The sequence below is a fragment of the Cebidichthys violaceus genome, unplaced genomic scaffold (assembly GCF_023349555.1).
Source record: "Cebidichthys violaceus isolate CVI_PGR_0920_01 unplaced genomic scaffold, fCebVio1.0.p SCAF_48, whole genome shotgun sequence".
NCBI lineage: Eukaryota > Metazoa > Chordata > Actinopteri > Perciformes > Stichaeidae > Cebidichthys > Cebidichthys violaceus.
In genome coordinates this window covers 357870-385043 of record NW_027176683.1, presented here as the reverse complement: position 1 = coordinate 385043, position 27174 = coordinate 357870, and the positions used below count along the sequence as shown (strand labels likewise).

General features: G+C 36.9%; 3 protein-coding genes and 1 non-coding gene across 4 annotated transcripts; all 4 read left to right on the top strand.

The window, feature by feature from the left end:
• The first annotated feature begins 7180 nt into the window (after window positions 1-7180).
• cd83 (CD83 molecule) lies at window positions 7181-14673 on the top strand. The gene is made up of 5 exons (XM_068729916.1): window positions 7181-7319; window positions 7712-7830; window positions 9145-9373; window positions 10165-10271; window positions 10405-14673. The coding sequence occupies exons 1-5, from the start codon at window positions 7274-7276 to the stop codon at window positions 10564-10566; spliced, it is 663 nt and encodes a 220-aa protein (XP_068586017.1). The 5' UTR covers window positions 7181-7273; the 3' UTR covers window positions 10567-14673.
• A 1177-nt stretch (window positions 14674-15850) lies between these two features.
• Window positions 15851-15932, top strand: trnas-aga (transfer RNA serine (anticodon AGA)). Its single transcript has one exon. It is a non-coding gene; the product is annotated as a tRNA-Ser (tRNA).
• Window positions 15933-16599: 667 nt separating this feature from the next.
• cfap418 (cilia and flagella associated protein 418) lies at window positions 16600-21161 on the top strand. Its single transcript, XM_068729917.1, has 6 exons — window positions 16600-16784; window positions 17929-18031; window positions 18808-18872; window positions 18987-19052; window positions 19129-19224; window positions 20485-21161. The coding sequence occupies exons 1-6, from the start codon at window positions 16630-16632 to the stop codon at window positions 20642-20644; spliced, it is 645 nt and encodes a 214-aa protein (XP_068586018.1). The 5' UTR covers window positions 16600-16629; the 3' UTR covers window positions 20645-21161.
• Window positions 21162-21643: 482 nt separating this feature from the next.
• wdr73 (WD repeat domain 73) lies at window positions 21644-25926 on the top strand. The gene is made up of 8 exons (XM_068729888.1): window positions 21644-21851; window positions 22178-22245; window positions 22335-22420; window positions 22552-22640; window positions 23867-23934; window positions 24144-24320; window positions 24764-25111; window positions 25310-25926. The coding sequence occupies exons 1-8, from the start codon at window positions 21790-21792 to the stop codon at window positions 25540-25542; spliced, it is 1131 nt and encodes a 376-aa protein (XP_068585989.1). The 5' UTR covers window positions 21644-21789; the 3' UTR covers window positions 25543-25926.
• Window positions 25927-27174: the final 1248 nt, after the last annotated feature.

Genomic DNA, 27174 nt, shown 5'->3' with positions numbered 1-27174 from the left:
CAGAGATAAAGTTCAATTCTGGCTTCACATTTCTCATTCATCAGGAGTCACATTGATACAGAATTACTAAAATAAATAATGTCAACAAACATTCAACCAGCAGCAGATTTTGAACTCAATTTCAGTGATTTTCCAGAAGTTGCACTTTAAATCTGTGTTCTTAGTCGACTCTTTTTTAAGAAAAATGTCCCTTTATTGATTTTGTCAGTACGTCTTTAAATGCTGTTTGTATTGGAGCACCTGTCACTGTTGACACAGAACAATCAATAATGTGTAACACCAGTAGAGTAGCGGTCAGTAAAGGTTTTAGTGATGCGACCGGTTTGAAAAGGTCTAAAACAGTCGTGGAGTCGTCGAGAAGCAGGAAAGAGCGTCATCAGAGATTCAATTCTTAAATTAAAAACAGTCTTTGACATACAGGACATACAATATTTTAAAATATTAATGTAACAATAAAAGTAGTTTTAGTAAATTGATGTAAGCCACGATGTTGGTTATTTAATAAATTCTGCATATTGTGCAGCTACATATGAAGAGTTTCAATTATAAGTGTAAAGAAAAAATAAGAGAACTCAGAAAGTCAGATATTGAATTGGACATTTTGTGAAGATACAAAATAATCTCAAATTAATTTGACATTCCGAACTATCTTTAAGTGTTTAAGATGGAAATGGTACAAATGTAGTAGATACTGGAAAATATAGCGTTGTGAAAGTAAAGTTTTAGTAAAGAAAAGTTTTAGCTTAATGCATGGTTTAGTTTAAAGAATAAAATAGCTTGTTTCAATAATAATAGAGCGGACATACCCATACAATATGCATAGAATAATACGATAAAAATGTAATAAAATAATAATGTGTACGATGTCTGCTCTGTAGCTTTAAATAAAAAGGGCAAACACTACTTGGGTTTCCAGCTGAGATAAACATGGAGAGTCACAAACATAATAAAATAATAATATATAATAATACTTGATCTTTGCAACTGTTTCCCAATCTGGTTTTTGAGCGAAGACTCTCAGAAACTACCAGTTAGACGAATGAAAATACTATTTCCCTCGTCATGTTGTGCTTTTACTGGCCTTAAAGCTGCTTTAATTTGTGTTCATTCATTCGAGAACAAAACCTCAGCTTCCAATCAGATGCTCTTTCCTGCTTTGACGTTCCTTCAAGTACATTTAGACTACAGCTCGAGCGATACTGGGTGTTAAGTTCTTTGACAAACCAATCGTGACGGTGACATGTAGAGAGCGCAGCATTTCACAGTGTTTCAAGTTGTCAGCGCTTCCTATTTGACTCCCTTCATTTATTTCTTCACAACGAAATACAGAGAGATGAAACTGAATGTGTAAACCGGAATGTGGAATGTGTGCGGACTTTCTGGAGCTTTCACTGACTGGGATCAATAAATCCATCTTATTTATTTTGGCATCACGGAATGACGTATGAATAACGGCATAAAGTCATTTTGCGAGTTCAAATCACGACACTTTTTTCTTTTCACGTGTCATTTCACGAAAACAAACACACGACTTTCACCCCAGAGACCGCCGTCCGTGTCCCGTGGGAAACTTGGGGAAAAAAAAAAAAAAAAAATCACCCATTGACTTGAAACAAACTTACTTATTTTAACCCAAACTATGATCTTTTTTTTCTAAAACATAACCACGTAGTTTCATTTGAGTTCACAACGTTAACCACATGTTTAAAAACCGCGACCGTAATGTGACGAGTCGGCAATGAAATGACACATGAAAAGCTTAAAACGCGTGACATGACACACAAAATGTTCTTAAAGAGTGGCGTGTTATTTATACGCCTCCCGTGAGATCACGTTGGTTAGCCAGCTAACCATAATACCTGGATACGTTTTTAAGTGTCTATTAGCTAAATGTAAACACTTCCTTCTGTCCTTGAGTGATCTGACCAAAACAGTTTGTACCGTACGGGTTAATAACAGAAATTCCATTTTAAAAGTTAGTACTGTACGACAGCGTATTAGGGCCGTGTATATATATATATATATATATATATATATATATATATATATATATATATATACACACAAAAAAAAATAGAATTAATTCATATAAAAATGAAATACAGAGAAAAATATTTCAAGAAAAAAAACCTCAAATATCTCAGATTAAAGTCGTAAATTTACGAAAAAAAACCTCAAATTGATCTGCGATATGGTTCCTTGACACAAAAAAAACTCACAATTTATGATTTTAATTTTAGAGAATTTCAGATTTTTTTCTCACAAATGTATGATTTTTTTAATCTCAGAGAATAAATTTAAAGAAAAATTCTCATAAATTTACGGCTTTGATCTCAGGAATGTTAACCCGTCTCAGTCATTTTGTAAAAAATAATACATTTTACCCTAATATGCCGTCGTAGTGCTGCCTATTTGAACTATTAATCTCAAAAAAATAATGGGAATAATGGTTGGTCAGTTTGAGTTAATGAGGCATCAGAGGCTGTATTTACTAAGTCCTCTGGTAGTGAGTGCATGCCACAGTCATGGCGTACTACTTTAGTGTGTAATAACTGACTTTTACAAAATTAATATTTTCTTCATTTGCAGAAGAAGAGCTCTTTGTGAGTTTCTTAGTAAATGCAGCCCTGAGAGAAGCACCCGTACAATTATATTAATATGTTTCCTTAAATACATACAAGAAGGCTTTCAGTAAACACTGTATATGCAGAGAACAATAAGATACAAAAACTAATGTGCATTATTTAAGCTTTCGCGGTAGAAAAATAATAAAAATATATTTAAAAAATACATTCATAACACTGTCTGCAAGGCTCTGCATGGCGAGACAGGGAAACACTTCATAAAATAATTTTTTTTACATTATATATACGTCACTACCACTAAAACATTACTACCTACTAATAAAGTGCAGAGGACGGAAGGCAGAAGCACAGAAATACACCGAATGGAAGAATCCCTGAAGCTCACGAATTAGCAGTGTTCCCCCGAAGACACCGGGCGTTTGATCGTACCAACTTTGATGACTCAGCAGATCGCAAACATCCAAGCGATGCCGAAAACCAGCAGCAACGAACCGACCGACCCTGCAGCCAAAATACAAATAATTTAAAAAACAGTTAACCTCCCCGACTGGTCAGAATCTACCACACGGTACCCATGAAGCAACAACAACGTTCAAACTGTGAATCACTGGGAAATATTCGATCATTATTCGAAGAGAGTGACACATTTTCAAATCCAACTTCATGAATTTAAGCAAATAAATATCCAGCCAGCAGCAAGTTTTCCTCTTTGAGAACTCACTTTTTTTGGCTGCAGGTAAAAAAATAAATCTATTTTCAAATAAATACAAATATTTTTGTTAAATAGTCGTCGTACAGAAGGTCACCGTTCACGTCTTTTGCAGTTTTGACGTTGTTAGTTACTATAAAAGGTTCCCTGATCCGGGGACTTCCCCAAAACTTCCCTCCCACATCCTTTGTTTACGCTTTCAACACTTCAGATAGTTCATCGGCCTCATGAATGGATGTGTTTGAGCCACTTAGACTGAGTTTAATGAAGGCTTTCGGACCAAAACACATCATTAAAAACCATCATAATCAGCCTGCTGGTGTATAAAACGAGACTCACCCTGATTTCCAGGTGCATTGTTGTTTGAACCAGAGCACGGTTGGCTGCGGAGGTCGATCCTCTTCTCCTCAGTAACGATCAACTCCTGACAATACATAAGGAAATAAATGTATATATATATATATATAAAAAACTGAGTCAGTTAATTGTCTAACCATCCAATGAGTTAAAGAAACCGTTTATTGCTTTGACTGGGCTGCTTTTTCTGACGGAAGCTTTTGCCACACATGATGTGTTCAAGGAGTGTCGGAAAGTTGAAAATCTGGCTGTTTTCACAGCTTCTGGCTGCGATAAACTCATTTTGTCGATTGTGTTTATTATTTAAATATATATATATATATATATATATATATATATATATATATATATATATATATATATATATATATATATATACACATATACATACACACACACACACACACACACGCATATGTCGCATGAGTGGAGTGTGAGTGGAAGATTAATACGCGTAGCAATTAGTTAATAAGTAAGAAGAAGAATTTAAGACTAAATTATTTAAGAAAAAGCTGAAAAAAATGAAGGAAAATAAATAAATAAATGATATTACATAAAAATAAAAAGGTAAAAAAATATAAAAACATGAAGGAACAAACACATGTGAAAATAAATGAAAGTACTTATACTTACTTTCTTATATTTTGTTATGTTTTTTTGGACTTATTTATTCTTTTTATTTATTTCACTTCATATTTCCTCATTTATTTGCCAGTGTGTTTTTTATTTTACGTCACTCCTATGACTCCGTACTATTGAACTTAAAACAGCAAACTGCTCTTTTTTATTTTACAGTCACTAAGTAGTTTTGAAACACTGATAATATTTACCGCTACAAATAAAAAGTAATGTAATTTAAATATGAAAGTGTGTGTGACGTACCTCTGTGTAAACCAGGACCATCTTCAAATCGACACACTGATCCAGCGTCATCCGTCCGGCTTCAATCTTCTTGCACGGAGTGACGCAGCCATTGCTGTCTGACTCGGCGATAGTCTGCAAGAAGAAAACAGTTTCTGTTTAAGAGGAGACGCTACAGGTGAACAAATCCATGTCCTCCATGTGTTTATTAATACATGTAGCATAAATGAGTGTGTGAGTGGTGTGTGAACAAGCCCCTCTGTAGAAAGCTTCAGCACACAGAGAGGAATGAAGGTGTGAAGTTTGGTGGATGTCAGAACTACTGAAGTATAATATATATATATATATATATATATATATATATATATATATATATATATATTCAGCACTCAGAGAGGAATGAAGGTGTGAAGTTTGGTGGATGTCAGAACTACTGAAGTATAATATATATATATATATATATATATATATATATATATATATATATATTCAGCACACAGAGAGGAATGAAGGTGTGAAGTTTGGTGGATGTCAGAACTACTGAAGTATAATATATATATATATATATATATATATATATATATATATATTCAGCACACAGAGAGGAATGAAGGTGTGAAGTTTGGTGGATGTCAGAACTACTGAAGTGGAGATTTCTGGATCAGAGTGTGAGAAAAACTCCATTGATAGAAAAGCTCCTTTAAAGAGACGTTTAGTTAAAGTCCAGACATTTAGAAGAGTCTCCAGGTGAAGAGGGTCACAACATGAACTAGTAGATATCACCATCACACTTCACCACTTCATCACTCACACCAACACCAGCAGCTATTCTATTACAAGTTTACTCAAATGTTATGTTTAAATATGCAAATGAGGCGTTATGTAAAGGTAACTTTTGGTGAATTTAGGAGAAATCTACAGACGTAAATAAACAAAGTGTTAAAATAAAAGTTTTCTTTCCTCTAGTCTGAAAGAAGATGTGAAGAAGATAAAATAGACCAAAATCTCTTCGTTGAAAGTACCTGAGAAATGATGTTTTGCCTGCAGTGTGTACAGATGTAGAGTCAATGATATTGGGGCGCTTTTTTTTTGTTTTTTTTTTATATGAATGGATGTACTTGGCTCATTGTCACTCTGCATGCAGGGAGACGCTTACCTTGTTATTGGTGCTGAAAGTGGCCGCACAGTTCTGGTCAAACTCAATTGTCGGGTTCTCACAGCAGGAGTAGTTGGAGCTTCTCTCCATCACAGACCCCAGAGCAGCCGACGCTGAAGAAATAACGTTTTATTTGACATGTTAAACCAGCTGATCGCTTTCTACCTCGCTTCTTTATTTATTTCTCTCAGGATATTAAAATGATAATAACCTGTGGACCAAAATCTACTTTTATTTGGACAAAAACTAAACCCCTCAAATGAATATAAACGTTTATATTCTTTAATCTGCACATAAAAGAAGAAATACTTGTTCTTGACTTCCAGAACTTGCTGGCTTGTTCTGGGTCTCCTGAGGTCTGACACTTATTAGATAACACATGTTCATTCAAAACAAATTAATTAAAGGACTTGAACGCGTCAAGGACGTGCCTCGTAGTGGGAATTTCAAACCCGGATATAAAACATGATGAACCTGGATCTGGAAACCACCTCTCGTTGCAAGGAAAGCACCGGGGGAACCCCGCAGGTTTCTTTTACTTTCTTTTAACACTTATGAAAACTCAACACTACGTTGCCCGAATAACATATAAACATATAGTTAAGAGGTTTGCATAAGCTTGAGGCGAACAAATAGAAAAATGTTACTGTAGCATTAAAGTATTAAAAAGTAGTAAAACGTCGCTGCAGCTGGTGCATTGACGACACAGTGTAAACAGCAGCTACACGAAACGTTAACAATGGTCATAAACTATAAAAATCACAACCTAATACAAACTAAACACGAATAATCGTTCTACACCGGCAGTCTCCCATTTATTTTCTATTTCACACTATAAACACGTCACGTCTCGCTCTCTCGCGCAGAGTCATGCGAGACTTCCCTTTAAAAACAACTCGATTTAATCTATTCCATGTTGCAGCCCATGTTGTAAAAGTGCAAAAGCACAACATTAACATGTCTCCTGATTCAACACGATGCGGTCTTCAATTCGGCTTATATTAAAATGATCTTGCATTTTCGTTTTCATATTGGTGTTAGTAAAAGAGGGGAGGAGGAGGGGGGGGGGTCATTGGCTGCTATTAGAGTAGGGTTCACGTGCTCTTATGCCGATCTTCTTTAATTACACCGCATACATGTTTGCTCTTTTGGTGCACGTGTAATTTTTATTTATTTTTTATTTTTTTGGGGGGGGGGTGCATTTAATTGCCTTTTTCGCCGATGCAGTTAACGGTATCTATATCCACCACAACACGACCAATGGAGTTATACCAGTCGACTTTCACCGTAAAACACAACACAATAATAACACTTTAAATGGTACAGAATCACTGACTGGACTCACCTAAAATGACGAGGGTCGGGTAAAGAGTTGACTTCATTGCAGTCGCAGAGGAATGAGGGACCATTGAACCACTGATTCAGCAGCGAGTTAAAGTTGAGCTCTATTATCCACGCCTGCGCTCTCGGTCACGCGTTGTGGAAAGTCCCTCTCCTTCGGGTAAAGAGTTTTGTTTCCTTAAAACAGCGAGGGCGGTGTTGGCTCAATATAAGCGTCCCTTAAAAACGCGTCTGCACATCACCACCACCACCACCACCACCAACATGCTGTCTCCAAATATCAAGAACCTGGCTCTGCTGCTGTCGCTGTGTAAGTATCCTAATTTACAACATCTGCATTTAACGTCGGCCATAATGCGCTTTACTACAAATATTGCATTTTGAATCTACTATATAGCATTCTCATTAAAAAAGAAAGGTACGTGAAATGTTTCTATTTCACGTACCAGGAAGTTTCACTTTAGTTGTTGTGGTGCAAAGCAGTCGAAATGGACAAAGCAATCTAAAATATGCGCAATAACAGAACTGCTATACTGTGATGAGCGTCCTCAGATGTGTCTAAGTTTATTATAGGCTCTATAATAAACTTAAAATGTCATGTATTCCTGTGTGTCCTCCTCAGATGTGTCTAAGTTCATCATAGGCTCTATAATAAACGTATGATACACTAAAATGTAACGTATTCTTGTGTGTTCTCCTCAGGTGTGGCTTTCAGCGAGGCTCTGCTGGAGGTTCACTCCGTCCTCGGAGCGGACTGTATTCTTGAATGCACCGCTGCTTACAAGCCAGGTGTGGAGTACAGAGCAGTGAGGTGGTACAAGGTAAAACTGCGCTTTATTTCATGGGGAAAAAAACTACTTCACATAAACATCGTTTTACAACGTACACGTACACAAAGCTGACGTGTTTCCGAAGGGGGAAACACGTCTCATTGGCTGGATTTCAATTTAAATGTCTGCAGCTGTCACTTCCTGTTTGTTTTTCCCTCCAAATGTGCGTCACATGAAATAGATTGTATGATGTATGCAATAATTCACTCTTTGCAGTATTGTTCAAGTAAAAGGAAGTAGTTACAGAGGTAACAAGTAGTAGTAGTAGTAGTCTCTGAAATAAAAGTACAGAAGTATAATCAGCTAAATGTACCTAAAGTAAAAGTACTCATTATGCAGAATGCTCCATTCAAAGCTCTAATTTATTCTGTTTTTGTATCACTAATAAATAAATGTTAGAGAACTTTAATGTTCTTCAATGTGTACCCAATTTTAGATACTTTATAAAATACTTTTTAGTCTTTTTAACCATTATTGTTTTTTGTCCCATTAAGAGCACAAAAGCAACTGACTTAAAAACAAAACAGCAAAATGTTATGAACATAAAACATTCACATAAAAGAGAAAAGTAAGAGACTTTTAAAACAAACGGCACATTTATATTCATAAGTATCTTTTTGTATTAAAATGAAATAAGTATAATACATCTAGAGAAGTGAAATCTACAACTTTTAAATAATATTTTTAATTTAGGACTTTTACTTGTGTTGGAGTATTTTTTACAGTGTGGTACTTGTACTTGAGTAAATAATCAGAATACTGCCTTCATCACTGGTGGTAGGAGTATTAGCAATATAATGATATTAGTAGTATTTTTATCTTTTGCTGCCGCCCGTTACTGGAAGAAATACTTTTTTTGCTTTTTAAAGCTTATATTTTTGTCTTTTATTTATTCCTCTTTATATATATTTTTTTTTACTCATTTATTCTTTTATTTATTCCTCTTTATATATATATTTTTTTTACTTATTTATTCTTTTATTTATTCCTCTTTATATATTTTTTTTTACTCATTTATTCTTTTATTTATTCCTCTTTATATATATATTTTTTTACTCATTTATTCTTTTATTTATTCCTCTTTATATATATATTTTTTAACTTATTTATTCTTTTATTTATTCCTCTTTATATATATATTTTTTTTTTTACTTATTTATTCTTTTATTTATTCCTCTTTATATATATTTTTTTTACTTATTTATTCTTTTATTTATTCCTCTTTATATATATATTTGTTTTACTTATTTATTCTTTTATTTATTCCTCTTTATATATTTACACATTTCTTTCCTGATGTCGCAGGATGGAGAGCCGTCGTCGTCCCGTCTCCACGGCCTCCTGACCAAAGACCTCCCCAACGGCACGACGCGGCGGTACATCGGCTTGCAGCGAGAGGTGGAGCTGCTGGACGAGTCTCGCGACATCGTCCTGTCCAACGTCACCTGCGGCGACGTCGGCTCGTACACGTGTCACCTGGCGGCGCCCGTGGGCGAGCAGAACCGGGAGGGCCAGGTGCTCCTCGAGCTGAGAGGTAAGAGCCTCCGGTGGGTTTCTCAGTCGGATATTTACCCAAAACTTTCCCAGTTCTCTGATGTGAAAAACATCTGACCCCCTGAGGGCTCTATTGAAAGTTGAGTCGGGGAACTTCCAGTCGACAAACATCACATTTGCATCTGCTTTAGAAAAACAAGGATCTCTGACTCCCGAGCTCTGATTGGGTGAAGCACCTGTCGTGCACACCTGCTTTTTAAGACATCAATAACTTCCAACTAAATCGATAACTTTTCATTTTAAATTCCCACCAAAACCCAAAGTCAGATTAAGTTCTTAGCCTCTTCTAGTGAAACAAGTCTGCAGCCATGACAGCAGCTCTGTGAGACTTTTGAGCTAAATGCTACCATTAGCATGCTAACAGTCACACACGCTGATGTTAGCGGGTATTGTGGCGCGTTAGCATGCTAACTTTAGCTATTTAGCAGTAAACACAGCTGTGCTCTGCAGATATTTGGTCGACAAGAAAATCAAAGTTTAAAATGTTAGCCTGATGATGGCGCTAGTTTCTTTTATTTAGTTTCTTAATCAGGCCCCCGATTTAAAAATCATTGCAATATGCTTCACACCGTGTGTGTGTGTGTGTGTGTGTGTGTGTGTGTGTGTGTGTGTGTGTATAAAACTATGGGTGCAGTTATTCATCATGGACATTTCTGTTCTTATCTTGTTTCCTTTTTATCATTGTATTCCTTTTGCTCATCTTATCTTATTATCAGGTCATTAATGCAGGTTTTGAACTCGAGTAACTTGACTTTCTGTTTTCGTTTTCAGATTGTCCCGCCGCCGGCCCCACAGAAAGCCTTGTGACAGACACTTACTTGGTTGTTTTCGCCACAATTGTGCTGATGCTTGCCCTCGTGATCTTCCTCATTAGCTACGTGAGTCTGACCCTGGAGAAAAAAAAAATCATTCACATGGTTTCACAGTGACACAAGCAACCCAGTTTACTGCTTTGACCCTTTTCGTTCCTCATTTAAATGTATGTTTGTTTTTTGCTTCTCTCCACCACAGGGCAATTTAAAGAATATCATCAGAGACAAAAACAGGACACCGAAAAAAGAAACGTTACTGGACGCATCGCTCAAACCGCTCGACAAAAAGGACTTACAGTCGATTTATACGTTGGGTCCTAAAGTGTCCAAAACAGCCGCGATGAAGCACGTCTACGTTTAACGGGTGTTGCAGAAAGAAGACGAGCAGACGAACCGTGAAGACGCCACAAAGCTGCTTCTCAGCGTGTCCTCATTTGTACCACATCTCAAACATCACTATGATTTAAGAAAAATTCCAGTTTTGACACTGATAATAATAGCCTTCAATTGGACATCACAGACTTCCCCTAATATTACTAATATTAAAAAACCTCTCAAGGACCAACGCGTGGAAAACTCATCAGAAGCTAAAACAAAATGTGGACACGGAGCGGGATCTCCCGGCGGCCGGACAGAAGCTGCCGTTGGCCCCCGGTGGGGGGTGGGGGTGGGTGGGGAGTTTTGACGAGGAGTTTTGAGGAGTTTTGACCGGGTGACGAAAGGACGGTGGTTCGATTCCCATCGGGCTCCTCCTGTCCACCTGTGGAAGTGTCCCATGGGCAAGAGGCTGAACCACCGATGGTCAAGGTGGATGGATTATACTTTGTGAGTGAATAGGTGCTAGAGGATCTCTGTCCTCGTTCTTTCCCAAACCTGTGAAATGTGAAACAACTTTCTGTACATGAACCGCTGGACCAATAAGTCCAATATTTGTTATGGTCATTTATGACTTCACGCTCAAAGACCTCGAGTGGTTGCGGTGATTACATTTTTTTTTTTTTAAACAATTGACTGACTTCTCTCTGAACCCCTCAACCCGTTGGCGGGAGTTTTTTTTAAAACAATCGGTAAAAAACATTATCGTCAGATTTTCATCTTTCCGACGGTCCTTGAACACATGTGTTACGAACGTGTTAAAAGTGATAGTTAGAAAATTGATCCAGGAAGACCATATCGTGAGACTGTACAGATCTGTCTTTTATTGTTCAGATTGGTTTTTTTTATTGTGTTTTATTGCTTATTGTGGATGTTGGTTAAACTCGTGTCTCCGCGTTTTTCTGAGCAGTGACATTTGGGTTGCTGGAAGACGAGGGTGAGTGTTTGACAGCCACATTGAATACCTGAAAGGTTTGAATATCTTGAGGGTAGACGTTAAACACGGAAGTCCTTTGACCTGAGAGACTAAGAGTCCGTAAAGGATGATTGTTGTCTAGAAGAGAAGCCTTGGACTGGGATTCTAGAGCAACGTCTTTTATTCAAAGTGTACCAGAAACGAATCTAGAAACTCACGGTGACGACTGTGTTTAAAAGGAAATAACGCGTCAGTTCCATATAAAGAATGAAACGTAATACGGGTGAGAGAGGGAGAGAGGGAGAGAGAGAGAGAGAGAGAGAGAGAGAGAAGGTACCTCCGCCTGATGGGCCCAATGTCATGTTCATGAAAAACAAATATGGGAAAGTGAGTTGCCAACATCTGATGGGTAGACGAGTGTTTTTTTTTTTTTCTCCCTGTGGGAGGTTCATAGAGAGATTACACACAGAGCTAGGGAAGAAAGAGAAAGATGTGAAAAAAATAAAATGAAGGTGAAACATTTGGAAATGATAGAAAGTCATATAATGAGGCCGAGCAGCCCGATGCCAAGGTCTTACCTCCAGTAACAAAATACACATGTGGGACAAAGACAATCAGACGGCCAAACAATTGGAAGTACGGATCAAATTGGGGTTCCTACGACAAAAATTGGATCGACTGTTCGGAGCAGAGAGAGAAAAGAATGTCCAAGAGGGAAAGAAGAAGAAATGTAAAGCGGACTGGAAAGCATATAGTATGTGGAGCGAGGAAGCACAAGAGAAAGAAAGAGATGAAGAGATGAAGGCATACTGCTAAACGTTGTCATTATAACTGTGTTATTCTGCTCTAAAAAGGCCACATTTTGGCTCCAAAACTGCACATCCATAGAACGGCTTGGTCTCATTCTGAACCAGCAGATAGTTTCACTCCTGATATTTTATGCTCCACTAAAGTTAAGCACGATACAAGTTGAATAAATGCTCCTTTTTCTAATCTGCGCCTCCATCTCGACTGAGAGACAAAGCAGTTTTTTGCTTTCCGTATGTTGAGGAAGCGAGTCGTGGTGGCCTTTAAAATAAAAAAAAAAAAAAACAGAAGTGAAAACGGGATTACATAGTGTGTGATATTTATATCGACTCATCGGGGGGGAAAGCCCTCAGTGACGTCTTCATAGTCTGCTTCTGTCTGCTTCGTTTTGTTGATGGAGAACCTCTCCTTTGATCAAATGTATGAAAATACATCTATATATGAAAAATGGAATATTGGAAACTGAAGGATCAACAGAGGAGTTTTGCTTTTGTTTTATAAAAACAAAAAAGACTGAAAAGTTTGTAAAGAAATGTTTTAAATAAGTGAGATCTCGTGTTTCCACGAGACGTCATGTCTTGATGTGAGAGTTTTTATTTTAGAGCCAATGAAAGAGTTTGTTGTGAGATTGGATTTGCATCTAGAAGAGCACGTGTTGGCGGGTGTCTGTTATAAGCTAATCTTTTTGTTCCTGGTGTTGTTTGTTAATGCTCACAGACGTTAAGATGAAATATTGTCTTCACTCTGCAGACGTGCTACATGTCCGCCCTCTATCTTCATTTTGTTTCCCTTTAATAAACATGTGAAAGAAGCTTTTTGAGCATTTATGTGACTCACCTTTGATCGCGATTAAGTTTACGATAAATTTGCGACAATTAAAACAAAAACATTATTTTAATCTGTGTGTTTTAGGTTCTTCTGAACATGAATAATGTGAGTCAGCATATCTCCGATTTATTTTATCGGGGAACTCCATCTGAAGTGTGGCTTCAGGAGTTTCAATTCTACAAAAGTGAAATGTGAGGAAATTCTCAGGAGGTGAAATTCGTTTGACAGATTTATTCATTTTGAGTCAGCACAAAGACAAAGGATGAAGTAAGCAGCACTTAGTGACTGTAAAGATGAGAAAAAACCCACCTGTTTGTGATTTTATCCATTTCATGTTTACTCTGAAGAAAGCTGGGTTTGATATAACAACTATTACTTTAACTATTTGACTGATTTCTTTTAAATTTAAGTGGGAACAATTGAAGCTGAAGAGGCCGAGGTATCCTCACTTTTACTCTGTAAACACTGGATACTGCACATTCCATAATGCAACTGTTTCACAAGCTAAAGTTGGTGGTTAACTAATTAGAACTAGTTATTGTGCTTAAAGGTCACAAGACTAATAACCTGAAACACTCTATTAGCCAATATTTTGTGTTGTTTTCTACCTTTTTACTTTGTTTTTATGGCAGTTTTTGAACAAGATACGTATGTATGAAATATATTTTCAGCACTTTTCTCTTTCTTATTAAAGACACTATGCTGTTGAACTTTATTAGCAACGTGAGCTTCATGACATTTGAGAGGTTCGCGGTGAACAACGCATCTGTTGGGAAACCACCATCACCCACGATGTTTGTCCAGTTTTAGTTGTGTTTCTTTCATTCAGTAAGTTAACATCTACTCTAACAGGAAGCAAAACCTTCATCTGTTTCCTTTCCTCAGGCGTAAATATAGTTCAGCTTCCACTTTAAAACGCAGAAGAGACCTTTTCAAAATAACACTTCCTGTAAAGTAGAGAATTTTATATTACAATATCTTTATATATCTTTTCTTTGAATTATGTGATACATTTGGTTTTACATGACCTTTTGGCTGTTAGGGGCCTGTGTAGCTACATCATAGTATTGCTATATAGTTGGTAACATTAGCCGATCTAATACATCTTTGTAGTTGTTTTGTGTCTCTTTGTGGTTGTTTTGTGTCTCTTTGTAGTTGTTTTGTAGTTGTTTTGTGTCTCTTTGTAATTGTTTTGTTCTTTTCATGAAGTGCTTTGCATATGTGGTTGTTTTACCCGCTTTTTGTAATCAGTTTGTGTATCTTTGTAAGACTTTTTTGTCTTTATGTAGTTGCTTCGTGTCTTTTCATCGTCATTTTGTGTGTCTTTGTAGTTGCTTCGTGTCTCTTCGTAGTCCTTTTGTGTGTCTTTGTGGTTGCATTGTGTCTCATTGTAATTGTTTTGTTCTTTTCTTGACGTTCTTTTTGTCTTTTTGTAATCAATTTGTGTCTCTTTGATGTCATTGTATGTCTCTTTGCAGTTGCTTTGTGTCTTTTTGTGGTCTTGTTGTGTCTCTTTGTGGTAATTAAAGTCTCTTCCCTGTTGGTGTGTGTCTCTTTGTATAGCTATAGTATAGCTTGTTGAAAAAAATTAATAGTATAGGACGTCGAAAAAAGTGAAAACAGTCATAGTATAGTGTGTCAAAAAAAGGGAAAAAAAGTCACAGTATAGCATGTCGAAAAAAGGGAAAAAAAGTCACAGTATAGCATGTCGAAAAAAGGGAAAAAACAGTCATAATATAGTATGTTGAAATCAGTCATAATACAGTATGTTGAAATCAGTCATAGTATAGCATGTTGAAATCAGTCATAGTATAGCATGTTGAAATCAGTCATAGTATAGCATGTCGAAAAGTGAAAAAAACAGTCATACAAAAGTATGTCTGAAAAAAGTCATAGTAATAGTTTGTTGGGGTTAAGTGTCTTGCTGAAGGACACATTGACATGAGACTAGCAGAGGAGGAGCCGAGGATCGAATCACCAACCCTCTGATTGGAAAGTGGCCCTGCTCTCCACTTAGCCACGGCCACGGTCATAGTATAGTATGTTGAAAAAAGTGAAAAAACAGTCATAGTATAGTATGTTGAAAAAAGTGAAAAAACAGTCATAGTATAGTATGTTGAAAAAAGTGAAAAAACAGTCATAGTATAGTATGTTGAAAAAAGTGAAAAAACAGTCATAGTATAGTATGCTGAAAAAAGTGAAAAAACAGTCATAGTATAGTATGCTGAAAAAAAGTCATAGTACATTGAAAAAAAGTCATAGTAAAGGTTCTGTTCAATAGACAGCTGTAATGTCATGAATGAAGCTGCATGCATCACAGTGTCTGACATCAGTTTCTGCATCTGCATTCCCTGCATCCTCACAGAAACGGTCAAACTTTACAGCAACAACAAAAAACATTCAACCTCTATAGAAGAATCATTTTCCTCCTGTCAGCAGGCTACAGTGAGTATATGTTTTTGGGACCTCTTGCAAACAAGATGGTACCTTGAACACTGAATATGGAGGAATATGGAGAAAATTATTATATTCAATGAGAAGAATGTGGAATAACGTCAGAATATTGAAAGTTGTTTTAAGTAGTTGTTTCCATGGAGTACTCCCTTTGTTGGGTATAAAGTATTATCTTAAATGTCAAACACACGATTATTGCTACACTTATAGGTTTGTCGCTGTTTAAAATACTTTACTGTATTTGTGGTGTTTAAAGCGCCATCAAGTTGTCGTGGCCGAGTGGTTAAGGCGATGGACTAGAAATCCATTGGGGTCTCCCCGCGCAGGTTCGAATCCTGCCGACAACGTAAATAATATTTTCCTCCAAAAAAATGATTTCAGTTTTTCTAGATTGCACATTGGTGTTAGCATTATGCTAACATTTAGGCTGAAAAAAACCCGTTGTGCTAAAGCATCGGCATTCCTTAAAGTTATATTTGACTAACGAAGGTAAGTATGATAAACATTAACTTAATAATGTATGTACATATTAAGTTCATAAGAGGGGGTTATGCCCACTAGTATATGCTAAAATTCGTCTCTGGTCCAAGCTAACGTCACATTATCTGTGCAACATAAATACACTGTGCAATACTACAGTTATTCTGTCTGTATACATAATATTGCAATACTACAATTATTCTGTCTGTTTACATAATGTTGCAATATTACAATTATTCTGTCTGTATGTATAATATTTTAGTTCTTTAAATTATTGTGGATTTTTTACTTATTTAATATTCTTTACTGTTTTACTGTATTACTTATTTTGATCTTGTTTTGTTTTTTTACTATGTCTCTTGTTTGCACTATCCTATATGCTGCTGTAATCCTGTAAATTTTCCCGCTGCGGGACTAATAAAGGATTATTTTATTTGATCTTATTTTATTAGTTTTGCGACACTTATTTTGGAGGAGGTTGTCGCTCCATTTCCGCTCTGTTCTCCTGTTACTTAGCAACGACGAACGCTCTGACCCTGCTGCTGCTAGCTTGTGTGCAAAAACATGGCCGACGATGAAGAAGGAGACCTGGACGAACTGCTCGATGAAGTGGAAAAAAGGTTCTGTCGCAACGTTTCTGTCACGTGTTCCGCTCGCGTGGACCCGAGCGAGGCGGTACAATGCGGGAAAGACAGCAAAGGACAAAGAAAACACAACAGGTAAACAATGCTAATGTGGCTAGCTAATGCTAGCTAACAGTGGGATGTAGCTAGTGTTCATAATAACTACTAAAACAGACACCTATCATTGATAATAATAGTCTATAATATACTATGGCGGTGTGTTCTAGGCTGTCCTTTCATAGCTCATCATTGTACAATGTATGAAACTCTTAAATTGTCCTTTTTCCATCATAATAAGACGTTAGTTGCAGTTTATTTTTTAACACATTTTAATTACCCTCACTATTTATAACAGTTTATGGTACCTTTCTCCTCTTATTATCAAGTCTTCTTATTAAAGGATCAGTTGTATATGTCCATAATAATTATGTTTTCTAACCACTACTAGTACTATCACTGACAAAAATATTCTTCTTTAATCTATGAATTTATGATCTATTCTAAAGCGCTGCTTTGTTTTACGTCTTATTATTTGATGCATGTTTGTTTGTTATTTTAATCATCTTGTTTTTGTTGTACAATGTTTAGTCTAATTGAAAACAAGATGTTGTTCCTAATAAAGAATTCCCTTTAGTTAGTTTACTTGTTAAAACCTTGATAGCTGTCAGTAATACTCATTAGACAGATCAACTATTTGTTGTGTAAAAAAAACAATAACGTAAGAGTAGGAAAATAAAACAATTTTAAATGAAATTAAAAAAACAGGAATTCATTGAAAATATTTTTTTGACAGCAGTTTCAGTAAGTAATCTTACACACACACACACACACACACACACACACACACACACACACACACACACACACACACACACAGAAACTTGCTGTATATACAAATATTTAAATTTAAATTAAATAAATGTGTATATATATATATATATATATATATATATATATATAATTGCATAACAGAGAAAGCTCCATATTGTTTGTTTAATTTCGAGAAATACTTAAGTCATGAGAAGTCAACACCACTTTATTAAAAATGTAACTAAACACAAAACCAAAAGTTTTGTGTTTAGTTACATTACATAAAATACTGGAGACATGCTGACTCCTTAAAAAGTCAAACATTGTGTCTAAAAACGCTGCAATCGGCCTCCAAGAGAAGGTTTAAATCGATGAACCCTGAACGTCGTCTCGTCTTTACCGACGTTTGATACTTTGACTCTGATTTTAGAGCCACAACACCTGAGCAGCCGAGGAGCAGCGTCGCCGACGACATCGACGCTCTTCTGGAAGAGTTACTGGAGGAAGACTCCAGCCATTCCTCTCAACTACAGGTGACCCTGTGCTTTATACAGAGACACGTAAACATACCTGCACACCGCTGTCCCGTGAAACAACAAGTGACGTTTACCTTCCATATTCCATATTTAATGCAATTACATTTTTAGTGAAGTTAAAGTATTAAAAACATCCTGGGAAACACTCCTCATTTAGTAAAAGGTTTGTTTGGATGCCGAGCGCTTGAGAGAAACAGACGTAACTATTTAGGTGTTATGAGTAATCATTGTCATCGTCAAACCGATCTGTTCCCTTTGTGTTTTCATGGTGATTTTTATGGTGACATCTTACATATTAATAAAAGAAGTAAAACTCTTTAGGGACTTGAGTGTAACGATGAGGTCTCACAAACGAGTTCAGTGCATTTGCTTCCCCATAAAGTTTTAGTAATGCTTATTGTTAAAGTAATTAAAATCCAACTTTGTTTACATCCATGTTTACGCTTTGCAGCACCAATCAAGTATTATGCTATTAAAGTAAATGTCGTGGGCTAAAACTAAACCGTTTACCTCTGAAGTGTACAGATTAATTCACGTAATTTAGTGAAGTAGAAATACTCAGTTCAAGTATCTCAAAGTTGTACTTTTGCACAACAGATGAAGAAATTACTACCGTCTCGTCTCCAGTTTGTAATTATGAACATAAGACAATAAAGTAGAACCACAGACACCTGGGAAATGTGACTGAATCCACATGAATGTTGTGTCAGATGAACTGACATCAGACTCTTTACTCCAACAATGTGTTTTCTTTATGTCACGTTTCATCTCAGACGCAGCCGTCTCCTAAAGGAACACAAGCGGAGAAGAAGCTGTCGTCTCAGTCAGCAGGGAGAAAGTAAGTGAATCCGTAGAGCCCGAATAAAAACAACAACATACAGCTGTGAGACTGTTGGCTCTCTAAAAGTTGTTGACGTCGTTGTTCTTTGTGTGTTGTTTGTCATTCGTCCAGGTGTTGTCCTGTTTTTGTTGGCGGGAGCTCCGTCACGAGCGGCGTCGGAACGCCAACGTCCAAGAGGTGAGAAAACATCTCGGAGTTTTCACAATAACTTTTAAGAAATACACTCCTGTTAACGGTGATGACTGGTCCGCAGGTCATGTGACCAGCTGAGGTGTACGTCCTGTGACTTCCGGGTGCTGACGTTTGACGACTGTGAGTGGGACTCGTCCTGCGATTACCTGTTCCTCAGGTGAGTCACGAAACCTCATTAAGACACTTCAAACACACATGCACATTAGATTAGAAGGTTAGAATGTTTGTTGCTGTGATAATGATAATAATAGTAGTAATAATGATAATAACAGTAATAATAGTAATACTAATAATTATAACAGTTATCATAGTAGTAATAATAATAGTATTTATTATTCTAACACTAATAACAATAGTATTAATTATTATTCTAACAGTAATAGTATTAATAATGATTATTCTAACAGTAATAATAATAGTATTAATTATTATTTTAACAGTAATAATAATAGTATTAATTATTATTCTAACACTAATAATAATATTATTAATAATGATTATTCTAATAATAATAATAATAGTATAATAATTATTCTAATAGTAATAATAGTATTAATTATTATTATTCTAACAGTAATGATAATAGTATTAATTATTATTTTAACAGTAATATAATAGTATTAATAATGATTATTCTTACAGTAATAATGGTATTAATGATTATTCTAACAGTAATAATATTATTTATTATTCTAACAGTAATAATAATAGTATTAATAGTGATTATTCTAATAATAGTATTAATAATGATTATTCTAACAGTAATAATGGTATTAATAATGATTATTCTAACAGTAATAATATGATTTATTATTCTAACAGTAATAATAATAGTATTAATAGTGATTATTCTAATAATAGTATTAATAATGATTATTCTAACAGTAATAATGGTATTAATAATGATTATTCTAACAGTAATAATATGATTTATTATTCTAACAGTAATAATAATAGTATTAATAGTGATTATTCTAATAATAGTATTAATAATGATTATTCTAACAGTAATAATATTATTTATTCTAACAATAATAATAATAGTATTAATTATTATTCTAACAGTAATAATAGTATTATTAATAATGATTATTCTAACAGTAATAATATTATTATTTATTATTCTAACAGTAATAATATTATTATTTATTCTAACAGTAAGAATAAAAGTATTAATTATTTTTCTAACAGTAATAATAATAGTATTAATAATGATTATTCTAACAGTAATAATATTATTATTTATTATTCTAACAGTAATAATAATAGTATTAATAATGATTATTCTAACAGTAATAATAATAATTGTGATGATATAAAAATGCCATGTGGTCATTTTACAATATTATAATATTAAAGACAAGCTACTCTCATCCATCCTCATTAATTATTCATGTTTCTTTTGTGTGTTTTGTAGGAACAACGTGCCGGACCGTCAGAAGCTCAGAGCCAGGCTGAAGAAGAGGAGAGGTTTCCGGGCGTTCGCCTGTCAGTGCAGCTGGTTCTCCACGACGGAGCCGACGGACCTCAGGGACCGAGCGGAGCTCAGATGGGTCTGTGGGAACCACCGGGACTGATGCTGCTCGAGAGAACGTATGACTGGAACGTTACGGACGGAGAAACTGTCTTTCACTCCTTTCTTTACCGAACACACAACAGGACCGTCCTGCACTCAAAGAATCACCTCGACCCGTCCTCGTGGTTTATCAAACTAAAGCCACACCAGAGGTGTCTGGAGTGTTCCTGCCCCTGTTGATAACATTCAGCGTCTCTAATGTCCAAGTCACTGTTTAGTTTGATCAAAGCTTTATTGTTCAAGCTGCAAACACAAACAAAGACGCACGGTGAAAAACAGCAGATGTGGAATTATTCAGTAATTATTCTTTATGATTGTTTAAACAAGCTAAAATACAAAAGTGAGATAATATGTATAGAGACTATTTTCAGCGGCGGAATGATCCACATTTGGTTCTCTAGTGGAAGTGAAGGTTCCTCCTGTTTGACCCGTCTTTGTACTTTCAAAATAAAAGCTGCAACATTGCATTTTTTTCCTCCCCCACTTTATTTTTGATTTTTAAACAATAAAACAGAACAAATGTATTATTTTCTTGGAATGTTGTCCCAGCACAAACACATATATCCTTTTACAATTTTGTTTATTCTTCTCTTCTACATCTCAGAGGAAAACATTAGTTTTTACAGCTTTACTTACTTTTTACAGATTTGTATGATTACAAAATATATAAAAAGCAATTATTAAATTAAAAATGAATTAAAAATGAATTAAAATCCCCATCAACATAAAGTAATGAACACATTTATGTATCGATAACATTGATGTATTATTCAACAGAAATACTTTTGGTACTTTAAGTATATCTTTGTTGTGTTTTTACTCAAGTAAAATCTTGTAGATATTTCTACACTGTGATATTGATACTTTTAAAAGTACTTGTAAAAGTACTCTTGCTGTTTATCTGTAAGTACCTGAGCTCTATAATACAGTTTAGTCTGTTGAATGTTTGTGAATAGAAAAGTAGAACAAAAGTAGAACTCTTTTTTTTTTTTTTTTTTTTTTTTTAAACATAAATAAATCCAGCGGCTCCCGTCCAGCAGAGGGCGCTGTGAACCTCAGCATCAACAATAAGACGCGCGAGAACGAGACGGACGCGGAAGGGGAAACATCAACAGGTCGGTCACGTGAGGACGATGAAGGCTGAAGATGGAAGAAGAAACGGACTTTAATGATATTTTAGATGACTGGTTCATCGAGACCCTGAAAACGTGAGAAAAGAAGAAGTGTCTCTTTGTTTTAACGTGTTTAACGTGTTTTAATTCGGCTCGCTTTTAATGCACTTAGCAGATTCTATTAATTAGGAACAATAAGTCGTATTTTATAGTTACGGTAGGTGTGCTTAGCCCTGAGACAGGGAAAAAAATAAAAATGACATTTTTTTGGATAGAGTCTGGTGTAAAGAATAAACAAATACTGCAGTTTTGAAGAACAAAAACGTCCCTTAAGAGTAACCTAACCCTGCCACTTATAAGTGGAGGTATTATTGTGCTGTTTCTAAAATGATGTAAATAAATACCTGTGTGGTTTTCTTCAGGTACAAAGATCTTCACGTGTATCAGCTGGAACATCCCACCCAGGTGTTGGAGTGGACGTCAGGGAAGAGTGAGTTCAGACGTTACATTGTTTTTAACTGCAATTTCAAATTGGTCTGAATGCAAATCTGGCAAACCGTCCATCTTCATGTTTTCCAGCCGTGTGCGTCGCAGGATTCAGTCCGTCCAAAAATGAAATCCTGGAGCTGCGTTTGCCTCAGAAACTGTTCGCTGAGGAGAATAAAGTAAGAGATTATGACAAACTGTGGGGGTTTTACAAACATCCACACGTCACTTTATGCCTCTGCTCTGTGTGTGTGTGTGTGTGTGTGTGTGTGTGTGTGTGTGTGTGTGTGTGTGTGTGTGTTGTGTTCAGGGTCTTTGTGCAGAGCGGGACTTTAAAGTTGTCCACGGTGGGTTCACAGACGGTCCCGTCCGCTGCCTCAGACACGTCCCAGGAACGAGGTGAGAGGAGAAACGACTCGCCTGGAACGAACGCTGCGTCGTCTCGTCTCTCCATTTACGTCCATTTAAAGTCGAGTCCGAAGCTCGAGCTGTCGGTTTCAAAGCTTCATTCCTGAGCTTTGCGTCGTTGAAGTGAAGATACATTGATGAAGCGCAGATAGAGGAACGTAGAGCCAATCAGACGCCTTTTGAAGAAGAAGAAAAACCAAACTAGAGCTGGTGTTATTATTCCTCAATGAAACATTTAGTCTATGAAATGCCAAAAAAAATCATCTCGATCGCAGTTTACCAAAAGTCAACAAGTCAGAGTAATCGTTTTAATATGATAGGACGTGTGTCATATCGTTTTAAGTCAGATCATTGAACTGTTTACATTTCGGGGAAAATCCGAAAAGAGATTAAAATATAAGAAAATACAACCCATAGATAAATATGTATACAAGCACATACAGCATATAGATGGACATGTATTATACGCACATTAAGTATTTGCATAAATATTTACATGTACATTTAAATATAAATGAAAATTTAGAAAAAAGTAAATTGTAGAAAGTTGGAAGCAATGTATTAAATATCTGCCTGCCTGATGATTTTACGTTTTAATTTTTACGAAGCACGATATACCGAATAAATGAATAAACTTTATTTATACATCTTTCAAGGTGCTTTAAAAAAAAAAAAAAAAAAGTTAAAAAACTTCACAAATGCAACAGGAGGAAGTTAGAAAATGAGTTTCTAAATATTACAAAAACTGCTCGTTGTGTTTGTACTGCAAATATATATTGACTGACTTTTTAATATTAATGAAATTGAACACCTATCAATGTTATAGCCATCACAAGTAGTCAATAAATCCACGAGTTGATCAACACAAAATCAATCCGCAACATTTCTGATATTAGATTAATCACTTTAGTCTTTTTTTTTTAAAGCCAGTAAGAAGTTAGTGAAGGAATATCTTTCAGTTTTTTCACCGTTTTCTTTCTTCGTCGTGGAGCTTGTGATGGAATATCTTTCACATTTTCTCTGACTTGTTAATAACTTAAAACAATGAAGAAAACAACCATCAAATGCAGCGATGATGAAACAGATTTCCAGTGATTCAGGAATAACTGGTGGCTGATGTTTCAGGCTCAGTGTCCTGAATGTGAGTCTGGAGTTAAAACGTGTTTTTATGGATCTTTTGTATCAGAGCGTCGTTTGTGTTTGTTTTGTTCCTGCAGGTGTGTCGTCACCAACGACGGGCTGACCTCCGACCTGCAGGTGTGGAGCGTCGGAGGAGACGACAGCGGTGAGTTCAAGTCACCTGAAAGAAAAGACGACGTGTGATTATTGTTAATATTTCCAGATTACAAACAATAAAAACAATACGTTTTATCATTTGGATGATATATTAAAAAAAAAAAACCTTTTTCCTCAAACCTTGCGAGTTAAGTTGACTGTAAAACATGTCGTGCTCTCCTCACAATGTGATCGGTTGTCTCGCTCGTCCAATGACAGACGTGATCAGGTTAACGGGGCGTGTCGAGGGGAGGAAGAGGAGCAGGAGGAGGAGTGTTTCAGAAGGAGGAAGCTTCAGCATCGCAGCTCGACTCTCCTCACAAGTTCTTCATGGAGCTCAGAGCGGCGACGTCCAGCTGACTCAGCTGACCTCGGGACAGATCCTCTACTCGCTGGGTAACACTGAGATCCTGAGATCAGCTCCGTTAACGCCGAGTCATCGTCACGCTCAGCTCTTCAACACGCATCACATTTCATTCATATATATATATATATATATATATATATATATATATATATATATAAAAATGTAACATTTCCCGAAAAAAAGTCCTAGTATAGTGTTTCATCAAAAATTCCAAAAATGTAATACTATTGTCATAAAAATGTCACAAAAAGTAAATATCATTATATTGCTTGTCATAACAATTTATAGTATAATATGTTAAATTTCACCAAAAAGTCATAGTAAAGTACATCATCAATGTAATGAAAAAGTCATACTATTGTCATAACATTTTCATGAAAAGTCATAGTATAGTATGTTGCAATCTACCGGCCTGGTGGTGTTAAGAGAACTTTGGCTGCTCGTCACATTGTCGTCCTTCTCGTCTCTACAGAGACGGACTCGGATGATCCTCTGAGCTCTCTACGTTTCGTGGACGACGTCGTCTTCCTCGCCGGCTGCTCTAACGGGAACGTTTACATCGCCGACACTCGGACGTCTGCCGCTCCTCAGCTTCACCCTCCGCCGGCGTCCTCGGACGCGTCCGTCCTCTGGTGGACGGAGGCGTCCTCCTCCTGCAGCGTCGTCAGACTGTCCTCCGCCGGACAGGCCGTGATCTCGGACCTGAGGAACCCCGCAGGAGCCGCGAGTCGCGCTCAGCTGGACGTCCGATCGGGTCGCCGCAACCCGGATGTCAGAGCGTCGTGGGCTCCGGCGCTGGACGGCTGTATCGCGGTGTCGGGTGAGTTTACAGGCGCATACGTGAGACACATGAGAACATTTATACCACCTATGGAACTACAGCCAGCTAGCTTAGCATAAAGACTGGAAATAAAGGGAAAGTGTTAGCTCACTGACCCGGTACGCCAACTGACGTTCCCTCTAAACTGTTAAACTTATAAGACGTAACATATTAGTTTAATTAAACCTCTCTCTGCAGGTTTCAGCGGAGCGGTTCAGATCTACAACACGTCAGTCTGGCAGACGGAGTCTCGGGAAGTCCAGCCTCTGTTCGAGCACCGCGGTCACGCCGTTTCCTCGCAGTCCGGCGGCGACGTGCTCGTCACCTCCCACGTCTGGCATCCCGAGCGGCCTCGGACGCTGCTGTCTGCGGCCTCGGACGGCTCCGTCCACGTGTGGGACTGGGTCGACCAATCGGCCGCCGGCTGCTGACGGCTCAAAGCGGAGGTCTAGCTCACCCGGGACGTGGACCGGAGCTGCCGTTACCTCAATGGACTCACATTTCCCTGAAGACGTCACAAACAAAAAGGAGAACTGATCATCTGATTAAGGAGATGCAAACATGCCGTCTCCATTTGTTATGATGGGATGTAGGTTAGACTCTAACCTTTTGTGGACTGACCCTTTAAAAGGACTCTTTCCTCCGTATGAAAGCCTCTATTCAAACTGTTAACGCTGTTTCTACGGTGAGAAGTGAGTTCACGCCGAGAACAATAAGTGAAATGTAAAGAATGTGAAAGTTTGTTTCAGGTCGGAATGTTTTTTGGGACGTTTTGTCTGGCAAATGTTTTACGAGAATAAAACATTTTTTTCAAATGTGTTCTACTACATTCATTAAGTTTCTATTTGTATTAAGTAATGGTGTTGTAACACACTGATCATCTCTAGGAACGCTTTAAGGCAGGTTTATTGGTACAGCACATTTCAACAACAAGGCAGTTCAAAGTGCTTCACATAAAACCATTAAAACATAAGTTTTTCTCACACAGTGAACAAATCAACAGCTGGATGAGCCAGAAATGTCTTCAAAGATAAAATGGAAGTCATTGTTTTTTTTGGTACTGAGGACGAAACGAGTGAAAGTCAGCGCTCCGCTTCAATCGCTGACGTTAAGAACCACAAACCAAGAAACCTATAGGTCATGGATTCAGACCTCGAACCTGAACAGCCACATCAAGACCATTACAAAATCAGCCCACTATCACCTGAGGAACATGTCAAGGACTAGAGGACTTGCGTCTCAACAGGACTTGTAAAAACTTGTCCATGCATTCATCTTCAGGAGACTGGACTACAGTAACGCTGTGTGATCACATCGCTCCGGTTCTGAGGTCTTTGCACTGGCGTCCTGTCCAACAAAGAACTGACTTTGAAGTCCTGCTGTTGGTTTTAAATCTCCTTTTCTTTTGCATTATGTTTTGATGCTTTTAATGGTTTTATGTGAAGCACTTTTGAACTTGCCTTGTTGTGGCTGTACCAATAAACTCGCCTTGAGCAACAGTTCAATAAGAATAGAAGAACATCTCCAGTTATTAAAGGAACTGGAAGCTAAGCATCTTGTTTCAGTGTCAAATTCAAAAGTCATAGCATGTCAAAACTCTGGCCTGGGACAAAGTATACCCGGGTTTAATGTGGCCGGGGGTTAATTTGGCCCGTTACACCGGGATGGTGTAGGTTGGATCACAGAGATGGGCAGTATTTCTATTACTTGTATTTCAAATACTTTTGAGTATTTCTCAAATTATATGAACAAAATGAATTCAACAAATATGGAAGAGATAAATCAGCGACAAATGGCAGACACATATTCAACAGAGAAGGAGAATGCAATTCTCAAGCATAAAATACACTGGCTCTCACAGAAACTGGAAACAGATGTCAGAGTTAGAAATGCCAACGACATTGGTCTAAAGCAAAAAGTAAAAACTCTGGAGGATGAAATCGTCTCCCTCAAGGAACAGCTGAGGGTGACGGAATGTAAAGCATTCACGAATTCCGAAATCACTCAAGCTGACGGTGCAAAGCTCAGTCAGCTTGATTATTTATGGGATCGTCTTTCAAAAA